General features: G+C 41.3%; 1 protein-coding gene across 3 annotated transcripts; it reads right to left on the reverse strand.

Moving 5' to 3' along the window:
- Window positions 1-5,516: 5,516 nt before the first annotated feature.
- Window positions 5,517-18,036, reverse strand: MORF4L2 (mortality factor 4 like 2). Of its 3 annotated transcripts, XM_047764808.1 has the most exons (5): window positions 16,516-16,630; window positions 14,991-15,079; window positions 8,199-8,303; window positions 7,858-7,952; window positions 5,517-7,068 (listed from the first exon to the last, which is right to left on the reverse strand). In XM_047764808.1, the coding sequence occupies exon 5, from the start codon at window positions 7,042-7,044 to the stop codon at window positions 6,178-6,180; it is 867 nt and encodes a 288-aa protein (XP_047620764.1). In that variant the 5' UTR covers window positions 7,045-7,068; window positions 7,858-7,952; window positions 8,199-8,303; window positions 14,991-15,079; window positions 16,516-16,630; the 3' UTR covers window positions 5,517-6,177. The 3 variants fall into 3 exon arrangements, with proteins under 3 accessions (XP_047620764.1, XP_047620765.1, XP_047620766.1); XM_047764809.1 differs by lacking the exons at window positions 7,858-7,952; window positions 16,516-16,630 and adding an exon at window positions 17,933-18,036; XM_047764810.1 differs by lacking the exon at window positions 7,858-7,952 and having other exon boundaries at window positions 16,516-16,629.
- Window positions 18,037-18,282: the final 246 nt, after the last annotated feature.

The raw sequence follows: 18,282 nt of genomic DNA on the forward strand, positions 1-18,282 counted from the left end.
GCATTTGCTTCTAGGAGGGCCTGAACTGACACATAGGGTCAGGGTACTTTCACAGACGAGAGGTCATTTCACGTTTCTCCATAGCTGTACTATTTTTCAGAGGCAGGATGGCATAGTAGTTAAGAGCCTAAGTAGCTATGTGTCTTTGGCCTCTGGGCCCCTTTTCTAAAATTATCCTTTTTTTTTTTTTTTTTTGGTCTTTTTGAGGGCTTCACCCGCAGCATGTGGAGGTTTCCAGGCTAGGGGTTGAATCAGAGCTGTAGCTGCTGGCCTGTGCCACAGCAGCTGCATCTGCGACCTACACACCACAGCCCCCAGCAATGCTGGATCCTTAACCCACTCAGTGAGGCCAGGGATCAAACCTGTGTCCTCATGGATGCTAGTCAGATTCGTTTCTGCTGAGCCACGATGGGAACTCCTAAAATGATTCTTAACCTGTTGCACCACAAGGGAACTCCCCATGATGCATTTTTAAATGTATAATCTCATTTGCTTCCAGAAAAGGCTCAGTTAGGTTTTACTTCATAATGAATTAATGAATAAGGGGGAAAAAGGAAGAAGAGGAAAGACCAGAAAGGAAGAGAAAAGAGCTCTTCAATTCTTAATGGTATCTTTAAAAACCCTTAAGTGTCTGGGGACCTCAGGTTTAGAACCACAAATCTTAGAAATGTATCCTTCACCCTTTTCTTTTGGGAAGGAAAAGGAGAGTTATCATTTTGGAATATTTATTTTGTACTGCAAATTTTTCTTAGGCAAGACAAGCCTTATAGTTAATGGCTACTTTTTTTTTCTTTTGTCTTTTTAGGGCTGAACCTGCGGCGTGTGGAGGTTCCCAGCCTAGGGTTGAATCAGAGCTGTAGCTGCCGGCCTACACCACAGCCACAGCAATGCAGGATCCAAGCCATGTCTGTAATCTACACCATAGCTCACGGCAACGCCAGATCCTTAACCCACTGAGTGAGGCCAAGGGTCGAACCTGCGTCCTCAGGTATACTAGTTGGGTTCGTTAACCACTGACCCACGACAGGAACTCCAATGGCTACTTTCTTCACTTTGTAGGTGTTTTATGGGTATCATGAGAGTTGTTTCACAACATGCTTCTGTACTAATCCACATGCATTCTCCTGAATGGAAAATAAACTAATTTTTGTTGCTAATGATATTGATGGAAATAATAAATAACAATTATAATAGCATTTATTATGGAACAACCATGTTAGCTAGGCACTGAATCTGATGGGGTAAATATGTTCTCAAAACTACCCTTCAGGGGAGTTCCCGTCGTGGCGCAGTGGTTAACGAATCCGACTAGGAACCATGAGGTTGCGGGTTCGGTCCCTGCCCTTGCTCAGCGGGTTAACGATCCCGCGTTGCCGTGAGCTGTGGTGTAGGTTGGAGACGCGGCTCGGATCCCCCGCGTTGCTGTGGCTCTGGCGTAGGCCGGTGGCTACAGCTCCGATTGGACCCCTAGCCTGGGAACCTCCATATGCCGCAGGAGCGGCCCAAGAAATAGCAACAACAACAACAACAAAAAAAAAGACAAAAAAAAAAAACTACCCTTCAGTTTTAGCAGGGAAGCCATTTGTTTGGTCATCTAGATGGCTAGATTCAATGACATCACCTATGTAGTTTAAGAAGAGAAGCTTTCAACTATTCTTCAATAAAAAAGAATAGAGAAACTTGCTAAATCAACAGAGATCTGGGTAATAATTTGGGTAGGCTTATTGTAATTGCCTTATTTTTTTGGCCATGCCCACAGCATGTGGACGTTCCAGCGCCAGGGATCAAACCTACATCACAGCTGTGACCCAAGCCATAGCAGTGACAACACTGGATCTCCAACCTGCTGCACCATCAGGGAACTCCTATAACTGCCTTCTTTTTTTAAATCAATAGGATGGTCTGGTTTAGGTCTTAACAAAGTGCTTTAGGCCTTTCCTGAACATTCCTAAGGTGGTGTTTTTATTCTTTTATTTATTTTTTCACAGCTGCATCTGTGGCATATGGAAGTTCCCAAGCCAGGGGTTGAATCGGAGGTACAGCTGTACCTATACCACAGACACAGCAACACTGGATCAGAGCAGCATGTGCAACCTATGCCACAGCTTGGGGCAACACTGAATCCTTAAGCCACTGAGTAAGGCCAGGGATTGAACCCACATCCTCGCATCCCCACAGAGATAACGTCTGGTTCTTAACCTGCTGAGCCACAATGTGAACTCTTAAGGTGTTGTTTTTATTTTTATTTTTTTTTAATTTTTTAATTTTTTTGCTATTTCTTGGGCCGCTCCCGCGGCATATGTAGGTTCCCAGGCTAGGGGTCGAATCAGAGCTGTAGCCACCGGCCTATGCCAGAGCCACAGCAACTCGGGATCCGAGCCGCGTCTCCAACCTACACCACAGCTCACGGCAACGCGGGATCGTTAACCCGCTGAGCAAGGGCAGGGACCGAACCCGCAACCTCATGGTTCCTAGTCGGATTCGTTAACCACTGCACCATGGCGGGTACTCCCAAGGTGTTGTTTTTAAAAAGTATAACAGGGAGTTCCCGTCGTGGCGCAGTGGTTAACGAATCCGACTAGGAACCATGAGGTTGCAGGTTTGGTCCCTGCCCTTGCTCAGCGGGTTAACGATCCCGAGTTGCCGTGAGCTGTGGTATAGGCTGCAGACACGGCTCGGATCCCGCGTTGCTGTGGCTCTGGCGTAGGCCGGTGGCTACAGCTCTGATTCGACCCCTAGCCTGGGAACCTCTATATGCCGTGAGAGCGGCCCAAGAAATAGCAAAAACAAAAAAAAAAAGAAAAAAATAAAAAAAAAAGTGTAACAGGAGTTACCATTGTGGCTCAGTAGTAACGAACCCAACTAGTATCCATGAGGATGCCTCACTCAGTGGGTTAAGGACCCTGCATTGCCGTGAACTGTGGTGTAGGTCACAGATGTGGCTCAGATCTGGCATTGCTGTGGCACAGGCCAGCAAGTGCAGCTCAAATTAGACCTCTAGCCTGGGAACTTCCATATGCTGCAGGTGTGTCCCTAAAAAAGCAAAAAAAAAAAAAAAAAAGAAAGTGAAACAAAGAGTTCCCTGGTGGCCTAATGGGTTAAGGATTTGGTGCTGTCATTGCTGTGGTATGGGTTCGATTCCTTGGCCCTGGAACTACTGCATGCTGCAGGTGCAACCAAAAAAAAAAAAAAAGTGGTATCTCTAATGTGTTCAGGCATGTGAGCGAAGATCCATTTGTTTACTAGGCTTCCTATTCAATGGATGAAATCCTTAAGAACTCCTCTAATGGATATTGTTTGTGTATAACTGATTCACTATGCCGTACATCTGAACACAACACTGTAAGTCAGGTATACTCCAATAAAATTTTTTAAAAAAGAGCTCCTCTAGTTGGCCAAGGTCCTAGGTCCCAAAGAGAACACAGTAATTCTAAGAATACAACACAGAGTAGGAGTGATGGTTATTTCAGATATGCACGTGCTAAAAATCTCATTTGCACCCTGCAATCCACTCTTCCTCCCTGCTGTGTTCCCCAAGCTTACCAATATAGGTATGTCAAAGGCCTTCTTTGCCCTATGGCAAAGAAGAATAGCCAAAGGGAAATACTCAGCAGGGGATAAAAAGGAGGGAAGACTGAAGTCAGGTATTCCACCCCAGCTCCGGTTCCTGGATTCTATCTTCTTGGAAGTTTCTGTGAGCTGACTGCATGCTGAAGATTCCAGCTCTTGTCAGGTGGCCCTTTCCACACAGCTATCTACCATTCCAGTAACTGCTCCCTCCCCATCTCCCGCCTACTGCTCCCACTTCCTCCCTCACCCTGTTCTCTCCTTGCCTACTCTTTGTCTAGAGGTAGTTTTGTTACAGACTACACTGCTGTTACCTCCAAATTCATACTAAAGTTCCTTCCCTCCCCCTGCTGCCCCCAGTGCCTCAGAATGTGTACTTGGAGAGAGTCTTTACAGCGGTAACTAAGTTAAAGTGAGGTCCTTAGGGTAGACCTGAATCCAAAATTATTGGCCTCCTTATAAGAAGAGCTTATGAGGACACAGACAGGTACAGAGGAAAAGACCATGCAGCCATCTACAAGTCAAAAAGAGAGAGGCCTCAGGAGAAACCAACCCTGTCAACACCCTGATCTTAGACTTCTGGCCTCCAGAACTATGAGAAAATAAATTTCTGTTGTTTAAGTCACCCAGTCTGTTCTCTGCTGACAACTTGGAAAAAAATTCTCTATTAAATTCTTCAAATCATCCATTTTGAGCCCCATTTATTTCCTGCTGGGACCCTGACTTATCCAGAAGAATTATATGTGATTCTCTCATTTGTTCTCAGTGTATTTCTCCAGTTAACTATGGAACACTTTTTTTTTTTTTTTTTTTTGCTAAAGAAGTAAAAAAAAAAAACCCATTGGAATCAAGAAAAACTTGTTTTGACCACAGGGAATTTTCATATAAGATGGATTTATAATCATAGACCAATCCTCTTTTCCAGACCCTCTACTCTAGGATTCCCAATGTTACATCCAAGGGATTAAAAAAAACAGAAGGAACATGGCATCAATGCTAGAGATAGGAAAGCTGCCATCTTTAGCCCCAAATCTGCAGGTATTTCTTTCTTTCTTTCTTTCGTCTTTTTGCCATTTCTTGGGCCGCTCTTGCGGCATATGGGAGGTTCCCAGGCTAGGGATGTAATCGGAGCTGTAGCCGCCAGCCTATGCCAGAGCCACAGCAACGCGGGATCCGAGCTGCGTCTGCAACCTACACCACAGCTCACGGCAACGCGGGATTGTTAACCCACTGAGCAAGAAGGGCAGGGACCGAACCTGCAACCTCATGGTTCCTAGTCGAATTCGTTAACCACTGCGCCACGACGGGAACTCCCAGGTATTTCTGATATAACACTGAAGGCGGCTGCCTAGGCTTCCTCTGGAAGGAAAGAGCAAAGATCTGAACAAAGGTGAGGGACTGGGTTTTTTGTTTTTCTTTTTAGGGCTGCACCTGTGGCACATGGACATTTCCAGGCTAGGGGTTGAACTGGATCCGCCGGTGCCGGACTACGCCACAGCCACAGCAATGTGGGATCTGAGCCGCGTCTGCGACCTACACCACAGCTCAAGGCAACACCAGATCCTTAACCTGCTGAGTGAGGCCAGGGATTGAACCTGCAACCTCATGAATACCAGTCAGGTTTATAACCCGCTGAGCCATTAAAGGAACTCCTATAAGGAACTGTTATAGTATATCCAATTACACCAGCCCAACTCATAAAGGACAGGAGCACCAGGAACAAAAGTGGCTCTGACAAGCACCACTAGAAAACAATCCCACCCTGAGAAGCCACACAGAGGGGAAAGGAAGGGGACTGGCCCGACAGGGCATACTCCTGGATGCGACACCCAATAATAAAAGGAATTCTTTCACTAGGAGTTAGAACTCTCTCCTTTAATACCATCTAGATCTTGCCTAAGCCTGCTGACTTCTCCGCCTCTGGGACATGAAAGGCACATTGCAAATTATTTGCTTTGAAATTTAGAAACAAATTTTATTTAAGATCTGAAATACAATTCCTAAAATATCAACTTCTCCAGAAAACCGTGGCTACACAATAATGCATTGCCTCTATCATGTTAGAACGTGCATTAGACTCAAATACAAAAACCATGAAACAAACCACCATCCTTCAACAATTTGAGCAAAGATAGAATGCCTAAGGAACAACAGAGATGGACTTGCAGAGGATGGGCTGTTTTACTTCAAGCACCATAAAAAAAAAAGAGCACAAATGCATGGGTTTTCAGGTATATACATTAAGTTGAACCTTTGGCACTAGGAATCAGGGCATTTTTCCACATAGCATTAACACATATTAGAAAATTGTGTAGTGTCAAAGGGATAGAACCACCAGCATTCAAGCAATGTTGTCAACTAGGCAATAAAATGTTCTACTGAATGTTTCTTCTTTGTCTAATTACTGCGTACACTGGTAGCAACTTTGAAATGAGAAAAGGAGCTTGCACTCCTTTTATTTTCTGTTTAGAACAAAACAGAAAACAAACTGAAACATAAGCCCTGTTATACATGAACAATTTTAAAGAACATCAATTATACAAGAAAAAGACTAAGAACAAAAAGAGTGTTTACAGATACCAGACATAACAGCGAGCGGTCAGGAGACCCTCACAGGGCTTTGCGGTGGTACTCAGCAGAAGCCACTTTATAATCACTGGCAGTAAACAGAGACGCAGCATTCTTTGCCAGGTATTTTAGGAAATCATGCAAATAGCCCAACAATAATGCAAGGCTCTTCTCATCAAGGGGCGTATATGCCAACATTGCTCCAATTCTCACAAATAATCTCAGTAGGTGTGGTGCCCCATAAACCTGGGACATGGGCGCATCAGGGTGAGCCAAGAGGATTTCGGCATACTGGGGCCTCTCAAATTTATAGAGCAGCTGAGTGCCCAACATCACATTGAAATACTCTTTTATTCCTGCCACAACTTCATTAACCGCATACTCCTTATTATCAACATTTCCCTGCGATTTCTTGCAATTTGCATACTCTTCCAGAATGGCATCTACATTTTTCTTAGCAGGGAGTTGAAAGAGCTGCTTCTGCCTGGTAACTAAGTCCCAGTCCTCAACTAGCCATGGTTTTAATTCTTCAGGAATCTTCACTTTCACTTCCATTCTATTCTTAAATGCCTCCTCACTTTCCACAGTGGGGTCAGCCCGGGCCCTTTTCTTCCGAGGTGGCTGAGGTGCTTCGCTGGTACTGCCACCATCTCCATTTCCAGGGGTCTTCTGTTTGTTCTTTCTGGTCTTCCTCACGGACCCCGAAGGGGGGTTCTCTGCAGAGCGACCCCCCCACCTGCCGGGGAGTGCTGCTTCCAGATTCTTCTGCTGTGGACCAGCGGTCTTCTTTCCTGAGGAGGCTCCTCTCATCTTACTTCTCTGCATATTGCTTCTAGTTGGTTTTTTGAAGTTGTCTTCTTCTGCAGATTGTTGTCCACGAGTTTGAGAACCCTGCTTTCTGGAACTCATTCAACCCTGTTTTTATTCCAACCACTGTAATATATAAAGCATTTCACTTGGTTGTTTTCTATGGTGACTTTTAACACTGCTTCATAAAGGCCCACCAAAGCACAACACACGCTACTCCCTTGGAATTCTGATTTCAAATTCTATTTCAGGACCAATTAATTGTAAGTGATTTACTACCTCCTCCTTCTCTCTTTAATCCTCACTACCACTCTCCCACTACTCTCAGCCCACCCACTCGCTCATCAGACCTGCCCATAAGTTAGTTTTTCCATGCCACTCTAAAGACAGAAATATAATTTTAGAGAAAGAATTAAACTACAAAGGGCAGCAGAACTGAAATTAAAGACTTCTGAACAGGAAAAATGATAAGATAAAAGAAACAAGAATGATAAATTTAGGTTGCTGGAGGCAAAATGAGTAACAGCAAAGGTTTTTGTATAAGTCCAGGGAGGCCTCAACTAGGCTGTCACAGAGTCAGAAGAAACTGAATTCAGAACTTGGTAAATGAAGGAGAGGGAGGAGTCAAAGGTGGCTCCACAATTTTAAGCCTGGGTAATTTATGAATAAAAGCACTAATTTTTATGGTTAGTTTGAAATCAGTAATCAAATAATAGGAAATAGGTTAATACATCCACTCAGTTAGTCATCATATATTACTGCTTATTAGCTTCAGGACAGGTACCATGTTAGGCGCTAGGGATTCAAATATCCAAAGTGACAACTATAAAACAAGGTTAGTACAGTGATAGTTATGTTAGTACAGTGATAGTTATGGGCGCAGAATATTTGGGGATAGAAAACAAGAAATGGTACCTAACACCACTTTCAGCAGTAGCTTGTTGGAGGAGGTGATAAATTGGTGAGAGATAAAGCCAGTGATGAACCAAGCATAGAATTCTGGAAAAAACCTAAGAAAGAATGATATTTAAGGGGTCAGCAGAGAGATGGAGACCACAAATGAAACAAAAATGGTCAGAGCAGCCATAGGAGAATTAAGAGAATGTTATTTTGTTAAGCCAAAGAATTGAGTTTCAAGAAGGAAAACGGATGATCTACACTATAAAATGCAGCAGAGAGGGTTAGTGAGATAAAGATGAAAAACAGTGTTCTGTGCTTCTTCTGGTATGACAGGGTAAACAATTCCTTTGACTTACGTAATCCTCTTCCTTCTTTCCCTTCCGAGAACTTCTAGTGTTTTCCCAGATGGAACCTTATAGATCTTCTGGGATGGTAGGGAAAGATGAGGTGGGAGATACAACCTAGAAAGGAAAGGAGGCATCAGCAATGAAGACAAACTTTTGTGAAATAGAGGAAAAAGAAAAAATAATCTATAAATATGTGGTTTACAACTGTGATAACAGAGAAAATACATGAGCTCTGCTGTTAGACATACTTCTACTTCAATGAGGCACCGCTATTTACTGGTTGAGAATTTGAGCAAGTTATGTAAGCTCTACTGGCCTCTTCTCATCTTTGGAATGTGGCAAATCACCCCTAGCCTTCATGGTTCTTGCTAGGAATTTCATAAATACGATGTGGCTGAACAGCTAGAACAGTACCTTTCAGGAATACCTGCACATGTAAACATGGATACAAAGATGTTCAGTAGTGGTGTTTTTAATACTGAAGAACTAGAAACACCTATTCTTCAATAGGGAAATGGTAACAGAAATTATTACATATACATACCATAGAAGAACATTCAAATAGTTAGCAGAGATCCATGTACTGACACGGAAAGATGTTCAATTATATACCATTAGGTAAATGGGCAAGTTGCATAACAGTGTGTAAACCAGGATCCCAAAGAGACAGCGCAGATGGAGAAATAAGCATGTCCTCGTTCTTATTAGCAGTGAGGTCCAATTTCTGTGTTTTAAATCGATTATGTATAAAAATACAAAGGCAAGTATCTAGATGAATAAATACTACATTGCTAAAACCAGGGTAATCCCTGGGAAAAAACAAGATATGATGGTGGACAAGCCTTAAACCAGGTTTCTCTGGTAATATAATGTTAACCCATAGCAAAAGCCCTCTTGCCAAGTGCCAAGCCCCTAAGGTTATGTGGGCAGGTATCAGGGAATCCCTGATGAGGAAATAGTGGTTAAGAAATGCTAGAGAACCAGAGCCTTTAATCACGGAAGCCAGTTATTGGGGAGTGTGACCTGGGTGCTTTCACAAAGCAAATGATAGCCTCTGGCAGAACACAAAGTTCTCGGCAGAAATCAGAGCAAAGGTGCTCCTCAGAGAGCATTGAAATCTGTGAATACAGACACTGGTGTTGAGGGGATCATAAATTTTCTGGCTGAAAGGGATGTACAGACATGTCCTGTGAAGGATCAGACAGTGGCCAGCGTGTCATGGTATTATACTGTAAACTACCAAGCTTATAAAACATCTCTAAAAAAAATTTGGAGTTCCCATTGTGGCTCAGTGGTTAACGAATCCAACAAGGAACCATGAGGTTGCAGGTTCGATCCCTGGCCTTGCTCAGTGGGTTAAGGATCTGGCATTGCTGTGAGCTGTGGTGTAGGTTGCAGATGTGGCTTGGATCCCACGTTGCTGTGGCTGTAGCCTACCCTGGCAGCTATAGCTCCAATTAGACCCCTAGCCTGGGAATCTCCACATGCCGCAGGTGCAGCCATAGAAAAGGCAAAAAGACAAAAAAAAATTATTGTGACTGGGACAGAAGGGACACACTATCTGAAGATGCCAGAAAATTTTGTTAATATAGTTAAAATCCAGAAAACTCTCTGGGGGCTAATAATGGGCAGAGTTTCTCTCAAACAAGAGGGCAGTTAAAATACCAACTAAAGAAAGCGAGATGGCCCAATACCAGCCAGACTGTAAAACACACAGAAGTAGAGCTGGGCTGCACAGGAAGTACTTTGGAAGTCACTGGCCATCCACAATTCCTTAGCGAGGGACTTGAGAATGAGAGCTGAACCTAATGCATAGCCTTGGCATTGATTACATGTCTTTATGCATAAGAAACCTACAAAAAGGAATTCTGTTTCTCATTAAGTGGTTAAATTTCATCGTTGTCTACAAATTCTGCATTATTCATATAAATTCCCAAGTTTATGGACAATTTTACTAGGGTCACTGCACTTTCTAGATGATTACATCACTCTGTGGTTTGGTGACAGATGTTGCTGTGCCTTCTTCATTAGAAACGTTAGCACTACACATTGCTTTGAGCTGTTTTAAACTTGCAATCTGCGTTTCTGGCTTTATTAGCATTTGCTGGCTTAATATACCTAATCTTTACTCCAATCCTGCTTTCTCCCTTTGTCTCCCTCATTTAAATACCATTAAAGTCCCACTTCCTCTTGAAATGTCCTTACTACTGTACCCCAGGCTTCTCTCCCATCTCTAATACCCTATGAAGCCATTAGCACTCCAGAGCTTAGTATTTACTTATTTAAATGTTTCATGTGTTACTTCTGCCTATAGAACTGTTACTGATCTCTATCTGCCGTAGGCCTGGTGTAATACATGGATGCCTGGTGGGAATACATTAGTGAAATCAGTGAGGTGACTAAACACATGGGGTAATGGAGGAACAAATTAAGGCCAACAGGTGCCTAATTTGGACAACTTGTTCCCTACAGGTCAGTTATAAAGTAGGTCAGACACTGAGAAAACACCTTCGTACTTGGGCTTTAGTTTTTAGTTTTCCATCTTCAATTTCTGTGCAAATACTCAGAGGCAGCCTCATTCTGGTATCAAATCTTAGGTCTTCACTCAAAAACAACTGCTATTACAATGAATCATTTCCCCATGTTAGTAAGCTTAAATATATATATATATATACATCTTGAGAGCTGTGTAATATTCCACCAAATGGGTGGAATATTACTCTACCAACTCCTCTGGAAAGTGACCCGCCCTCTTAATTTATCCTATAATTAAAATATTTTCTGCCCTCATCTCATTATCCCTTTAGTATCCTCAGATGCAGATTTAAGAGATAGTAATATGTTGCTGAATTACTTTTCCCCTAGATCTGTTATCAATTTTCGACCTCACAGCTCTGAACAGTATTGACTATACTCATCAACAAAATACTTCAAATTGATAAGGAAAATGGGCTTACTGATTCAACTTATATTTATTAGTGGTTTTGACATTTAAAAAATGTTTCCTGGCCAGCTATATTTATCCTTTAACCATTTTGAGTTGGCTAACGTTTATAGGAATTGTTTATCAACTGTCACATATGGGTATTCCCCATATTAAGTCATGAACTTAAAATCTCTATTTCTCCATCCCTCAAGTAAATCTGTGGTAGCATTTGAGTAACAGCACCTTTACATACTGACAAATACCAAAATATATAAAGATTTGGACACTTTCTCCTTACCACCTCCCTCCCACCTCAACCCCAGAATGAGTGTGCATGCTTTCAAACCTTATGTACACGTTCACACACAAACTGACCTTTAAAACTGTGTTATGTACATATTGTGATTATGTATCATTAATTTGATGTCTTGACAGAGGTGAGATACATATCGCTCCCTACCTTTTCTCACTTGATCACGGGCATCTATGTTCTTTTTAAAAAGCCATCTTAGTTTTATTTTTAATAGTAGTTTGATATTATTTTGTCTTACATACACACACGGGGGAAAAAAATTGAGTAAAGTGAAAAATTAAAAACAATGGTAAGACACCTGCATCTGGGCCTCCCAAATCCCTTTTCACTGGAGGCAGCCAGTAACACCGGTTTCTTGGGTATCTTTCCAGTTTTTGTATGAACGAGAATGTATACATTTTCCCATCAAAGAAAAAAGCAAAATGTTACCATACTAAATCATCTTTTTCTTTTCCTTTTAACTCAATTATCTTGGGGACTATTCTATATCATGCTATAGATATGCCTCATTGTTTTACATTACCTAACCCATACTTTTTAATATCATTCTATTATCTCCACATAATTTAAACAGCTCCATATGAGTATTTAGGTCATTTCCAATATTTCATCGTTACAGAAATACTGTAATAGACATCAATGTACAGATAAATTAGCATTATTAGATAAATATCTCAAGATAGTCTCAGCAGTGCAACTGCTCAAAAGATTTGTGTATTTACAACTTTGATGAGCTGTAGGAAAACTTAATTTGTTAAGTTTTAATTTGTACTCCCAGCAAAAATGTAAAAGTTCATTCACCCACACCTTCAGCAACACTGGATAAACATCTTTTTGAAAAAAAATTGGGAGGGCCCAATCTAATATGTAATACGTTTATTTGTATTTGTATGATATTGAACATATCTTCACACATTCATATTTATCCTTTTTTATGTAAATATTCTGCCCCTGTTTCTACTAGGTTGTTTTGCTTCTTTTATTGACTTCTACAATTAAATTCTAAGGTTTTTTGGTATGTTGGAAACATTTTTTCCAAACTGTCATTTTTCTTCTAAGTGGATCTGTATATATAAAAATCACAAATGTGTCAACCTTTTCCTTTGTGGACTTTGGCACGTCATACCTAGGTAAAATGCTCCAAAATCAATATCCTAAAAATGATTTCTTATATTATTTCTCAGTTAATTTTTTGGGGGGTACACTTGTGGCATGAGTAAAGGTTCTCAGGCCAGGAATCGAACCCATGCTACCGTAACAACAATGCAAGATACTTAATCTGCTGAGTTTCACAAGAACTCTGCTTTCTCAGTATTTTTATAGTTTCTTCCAAATGTATAACTAAATTTTCACAGTATTAATTATATAGAGTCCATTCTTCCACTGACTTTAAATGCTGATTTAAAACACTCTAAATTCCTAGAATTATGTGGATCTTTTAAGGTACTCTTTTCCCAATGACTTTTGATTACTGAATTTTAAAAGTATCACTGTTTCTAAGTCATTTGTTCTGTCAGTGATGTGTGCTTTCACACCAGTATCAATATTGGTTTAATCATTGTTTAAAGACATAAATATTGTCTTAGAGTAACACTTGTAAATGGGTTCCAAGGATGCTTGATGAAGTATTACTTGAAACAACAAAACACTGGAGTCAAGCTAGAGGACTATCAACAGTGATTTGGCAAAACAAAATATGGTTTATCCATTATATGGACTTATCATGCTAGTTAAAGGAATGCCACTGTGAACATAATGAAACAGAATTCTATGAATGGACATGAAGACATCCAAGACAATTTTTGGAATAAAAATAGCAAGTTGCAAAAGTATCTATAATGTGACACCATATTTACCTAAAAGAAAACACAAAACAATATTTTACATATATCCATATAAATTTTTTAAACAGGTACATAATTTAGAGATCCAGAAGTAAATATAACTGGTAATAGTGGTCAACTCTGGGGACAATTGGGGGTTTGAGAAAAGGAAATCTGGGTCTATTTTATAATATTTTAGCTTTTTACAAGGAGACTATATTCACATACCAATTATGCAACTAAAGATTTATATTAAAATGCACATATTTAAAATTCATGACTGTCTGATCTTTCTTATTCATGGTTCTCACATACAGCTGGACTTTCCAGTTAATTATCATTGTGTATGGTACACTTTGTAGGCATACCCTGTGAACTGGCTTCCTCCCCTCCTTTTCTAAGTTCTGCCCATCCAGAGAGGCCCAGGTCAAGGTCCTTTCGCTCCTTGAGGCTACTTTGGCCCTTGCATTCTCTGAGCTGCTATTGGCCTAACAGTCCACCTCCCTCCCTTTTGCCTTTAATCATTCTCCAAATGCCCTCCTGCAAAGGGGTTCTGTACCTACTCATCTACTGTATCTTTTCTAGCAGGGCAGTGACCCCTTTGCAATCTAGCTTTCAGAGGGAAAAAAAAAATAAGAAGGAAAATATAGTGACCCCATGGGAAAATAAAGCTGTCAAGAGACTGGAAAAACCTTATTTCAACTCCTTATGCAAGTGATGTGCCATTCAGGAATGCAGACTCCAAATGCTGACATTTTTGTGTAGGGGTGTGTCACAAATGAATGTGAACAACATCTCCTACAGTTTGCTGGAATGAACCTTTAAATGCTCATATACCATGTCAGGTACATTTATATCAATTCTGGATCTTAGAACACTTCCTTCATATTTAACAGATATTTTTGGAGTGAGAGATAAAGGAGGAATGATATCAAAGCTAGTAGCAGACTGATATGGTTATGATTTGCTAGTTTAAATTGTAGCTCCTGGAAATTCCCTTATAAACATGATCAACATATTCAATATCTTTCTAGGTGGTTAGGGTAAGTCAGAAGTTATAATTTCAAAATTCAGTTCTAGTGGTTAACTGCTGCTTCTGGAAAATCAGGAGAGAAACCAACAGTATTATTATTATGTTACAACTCCAAAAAGAGGTATCCACTGATTTTATTAGCATAAGAGTGTGTGCACATGCACATGTAAAACAGGATGCACTGGAAGGACTAATAGAGCCATAATTATTATTAAAGCAAACACTTATATGTGCCAAGCAATGTCATATAATTCCTTCAACAATCTGATGAGGAAGGAGCTATATTATTATCTTTATTTTACATATGAGGAAATTTAGAGACAAAGTATCTCACCCAGGATTGAACAGTAAGTGGCAGAGCCAGGATTTAACTTCAGGAAGTCAGTATTTGTTCTTGACCATTAAATTATGCTGCGTGTAGCATGCCACAAAGTAAAAAAAGAATATGGATGTATGGAGCTAACTGTTAAGGGATCAATTACAGTACCTTTAAACAAGGAATGTTAAGATTATATGGCCCTCTGTTGTTTAGGCACTTTCTACACTGGAAGCACAAATGGACTTAGCTCCATCCTTCCCTTCTTAGAATGTAGGGTGCTTTCCTAGATAGGCGCTTATTAATCCTCAAAATATTCCTGGACAGTTAGGAAGGTTATGTGGAATTATCCTGTTTGAGAACTGAGGCCAGGAGAAGGGAGGCACTTACCCAAGATTCTGTAATCAGCGATGTTCTGCAATCAGGATCAGATCTTCTGATCCTTACTATACAGCAAACTTAGCTTTTTTGATGGTAGCCTAGAAGGTCAAACAAGGGGACAGGAAAGGACACAAAATAAAAAGATATGAGATGAAGGTTTTCTTCTCCATCAATGCATTTTTTTCACACACAAAGGACACCAAAGATGACAAATAACGTACAAGTGTTTTTTCCTTTCTTATGGTTACATTTTCAAATTCACCTTATTTCTGATAAACTAATTTACCCTGATTTCTGATAAACTAATTTGTTTTTGCCTTTAAAAAATTTTAATTAAGGATAATTGCAAATGGATAAAAATGTAGAGGGAATAATATTATGAGCCTATGCGAATCTATCCTCCAGCTTCAACAATTACCAACTGAAGGCCATCTTGTTTTATCTATAACCCCACCCACTGCTCCCCCCCCCACTCCGTTTTTTTCAAGCTCAGTGAATAGCTTTCTGTATTTTATTATGGAAAATTTCAAACATATACCAAGAAAGCCAGTATAATTTAACAAATCATATATGCCCATCACTCAGCTTAAACGATTAACTTAGGGCCAATTTGGTTTCATCTATACCCCTCCCCACATCCCCCTACCGCTGAGATTATTTTGAAGCAAATCATAGATATCAACATATTTTGAAGCCAATCTCAGACATTTTACTCTTTAATCCGTATTTTCATATATATTGCTACAAGCTAAAGACAATTTGAAACCATAACCACAATACCATTTTAACGTCTAAAACATCGTCATCAATTTCCCCCCAAAAATCGAATATTGAATACGACTTCAAAATATCCCGATGCATCTTAAACAGTTTTTTAAAAAAAATATAGTTAATGTGTCCGAATCAGGATCCAAACAAGGCCTACTCATCGCATGTGGTTCATCTCCAGCTCGCTCATTCTCCATCTCTCCCCACCCCCATCCCCCCCGCCGCTTTTTTTTTAAACTTTTCAATATGGAAAATTCCAATCCCCGCTATTTTGAGGCAATTCCCAAATAAATTATTCCATCGGTAAAAACTGATACGTCTCTTTTATATCTCGAATTTCTTCTAGGGGAGGAGATGATGGACAGGAAAAACACTATAATGAACGACTTTACATAATTTATGTTTTCTTTCTCTATTACGCGTTTTTTTCTCTCCATAATAACAGCTAATATCTTCCGGAGTCAGGCTTCATATTAAGTTATTAAGCGTATTATATTATATTACTTCGCATTCGTTAGTTATACGCACTAATATACAGCACACGCCTCTGAGGCACACGTCTCTGAGGTAGATACTATTATTATCACCATTTTACAAACATGGAAACCGAGACACAGAAAGAACGGGAGCCAGCCCAAGCTGGGCGTTGGCGAGTAGGAATTTGAATCTAGCTCTGCCTGATTGTGAAGCCATCAGTTAATCTTGTCTATATACGCAACGATAAGAGGAAATCGGCAACCCTTTCTCCCCACCCCCACCCCGAAACCTGAAACGAGAATCCAGTTCTTTCCAGCAGCCGACGTGTGATCACTGCCGACCCTCCAACCGCCATAGTAAAGCCAGGTTTCTCTGGCAACTGATATCCATAGGCAGACACGTCACCCTGGAGGCGGGCTTATGCCCTCCAGCCAATCACAATCGTCTTGCCTAAGTTTTAGAATGTTCCATAACCAAATGATTGGAGGAAGCCCACCACGTCAGCAATGACACTTAGCCGCAGTAAAGGCGGGTGCTAGCAACCTGCTTCTTCACGGTTAAGACTTGAGGAAAACCAATCACCTTCCTCCTTTAGTGCGGGCTGTGGCCAATGACGTTCGCCCTCTTAGGTTCTTAGCCCGCCCCCCAAAAGCGCGACAGCAGTTGGGTCATAAGTCTATAGGGCAGGGTGTTCACGTGGCCTATTTTCACGACCCAGAGTTCCTCTGACCAGAGGTTTTTTTCTTTTTTTTTTTTCTTTCTTTTTTTTTCTTTTTTTTTTTTTTTTTTTTCCTGCAGGGAGGCATTATGGGTTTTTTTTCCACTGGGAAAGGAAGTGTCTACGTGGCCTGCGGAAACAGGATGGGCGGAAATGAGCTAAAGTTCCCGCGAGTGGGGAAGCGCGAGGTCAAATCTGGGGCCACGCCCCCAACCTCTTGCGCAACTCTTGGAGAAAAAAAAAAAAGGCAGAGTGGGGTTTCGGTGTGTATGCTGGTGGGGGGGTGGGGGCGTGCTGCGGGCGTGTGGTGTCAGGGCCACGGCGTCTGTGCGCAGGCGAGCCCGCGTGGCCTTGGGGATGGCTTATGCGCGAACGCCAGGCCTCGTGGCGTTGGAGGCGGGTGTGCGCAGGCGTGCGCCCCTAGCGTTGGGGCCGTTGTGTGTCGCCGAGCGGGTGCGTGCGCCTTCGTGTGTGTGTGTGTGTGTGTGTGTGTGTGTGTGTGCGTGTGTGTGTGTATACGCGCGCGCACGGATGTGTGCGGGGGCGCGCGCTCTGTAAGAATCGTTTTCTACTTTCGAAGGTTTGAATATTGTTCTGATGAAAAGGAAAATCATTAAATATTTAAGGCAAGGCGACCGTAACTAAGATAAAGGGTCTTTGCTAGGGATATTTCGATCTCTCATCGATTTAATTTTAAACCCTAAAATTACACTTTCTTCCCACTTTTTTTCCGTGTCAAAGTCCTGTACTAAACTCTAGCCCTCCAGTGGTTAAAAGCCGAACCTTCCCGTTCCTATATTAGCAATTCCAAGAAACAGTTTCTTTCCTGTTCCCTAATAACCTTCTCCCCACCTCTTACCCGCTCCCTCCCCGCCCCCCCTCCCCCCTCCCCCAAGTTTTGTACAATTCTCTTGGCACAAACAATTTTCTGCAGAGAATATCTATATGCAACAGACTTCCCCTCCACTAGGAGTTGAGGCTCTCTTACCTTTCGCTCCTGATCTCCAAGCAGTGTGCTCTTCAGGCAAGTACGCGCTCAGTTAATTTTCCAGAAAGTTCTCTGGATGAGGTTTATACCTTTTGCATCTGCCACTAGATGCCGCCAAATTCCATCAAAGGATTGGCTGTTTGGTCCCTGGAATTATGGGATTTCCCCCCCCCCCCCCTTTCTGATTTGCTGAACTCTTCAATCTATAGAAATCATATATTTCATTGCTGGGGAAAAATCAATTTAATTTCTGTTAATTGCTCTATCAGGAGACTATGGCCCTAGATACAAATATTTTACCTCATTTCCTTATTAAAAAAATCACCCCTCCCATTCTTCTTTCTTTCTTG

The sequence above is a fragment of the Phacochoerus africanus genome, chromosome X (assembly GCF_016906955.1).
Source record: "Phacochoerus africanus isolate WHEZ1 chromosome X, ROS_Pafr_v1, whole genome shotgun sequence".
NCBI lineage: Eukaryota > Metazoa > Chordata > Mammalia > Artiodactyla > Suidae > Phacochoerus > Phacochoerus africanus.

What these genes read in the sequence shown, in the direction of transcription:
- MORF4L2 (XM_047764809.1), bottom strand. Translation starts at nt 7,044, where the DNA reads ATGAGTTCCAGAAAGCAGGGTTCTCAAACTCGTGGACAACAATCTGCA.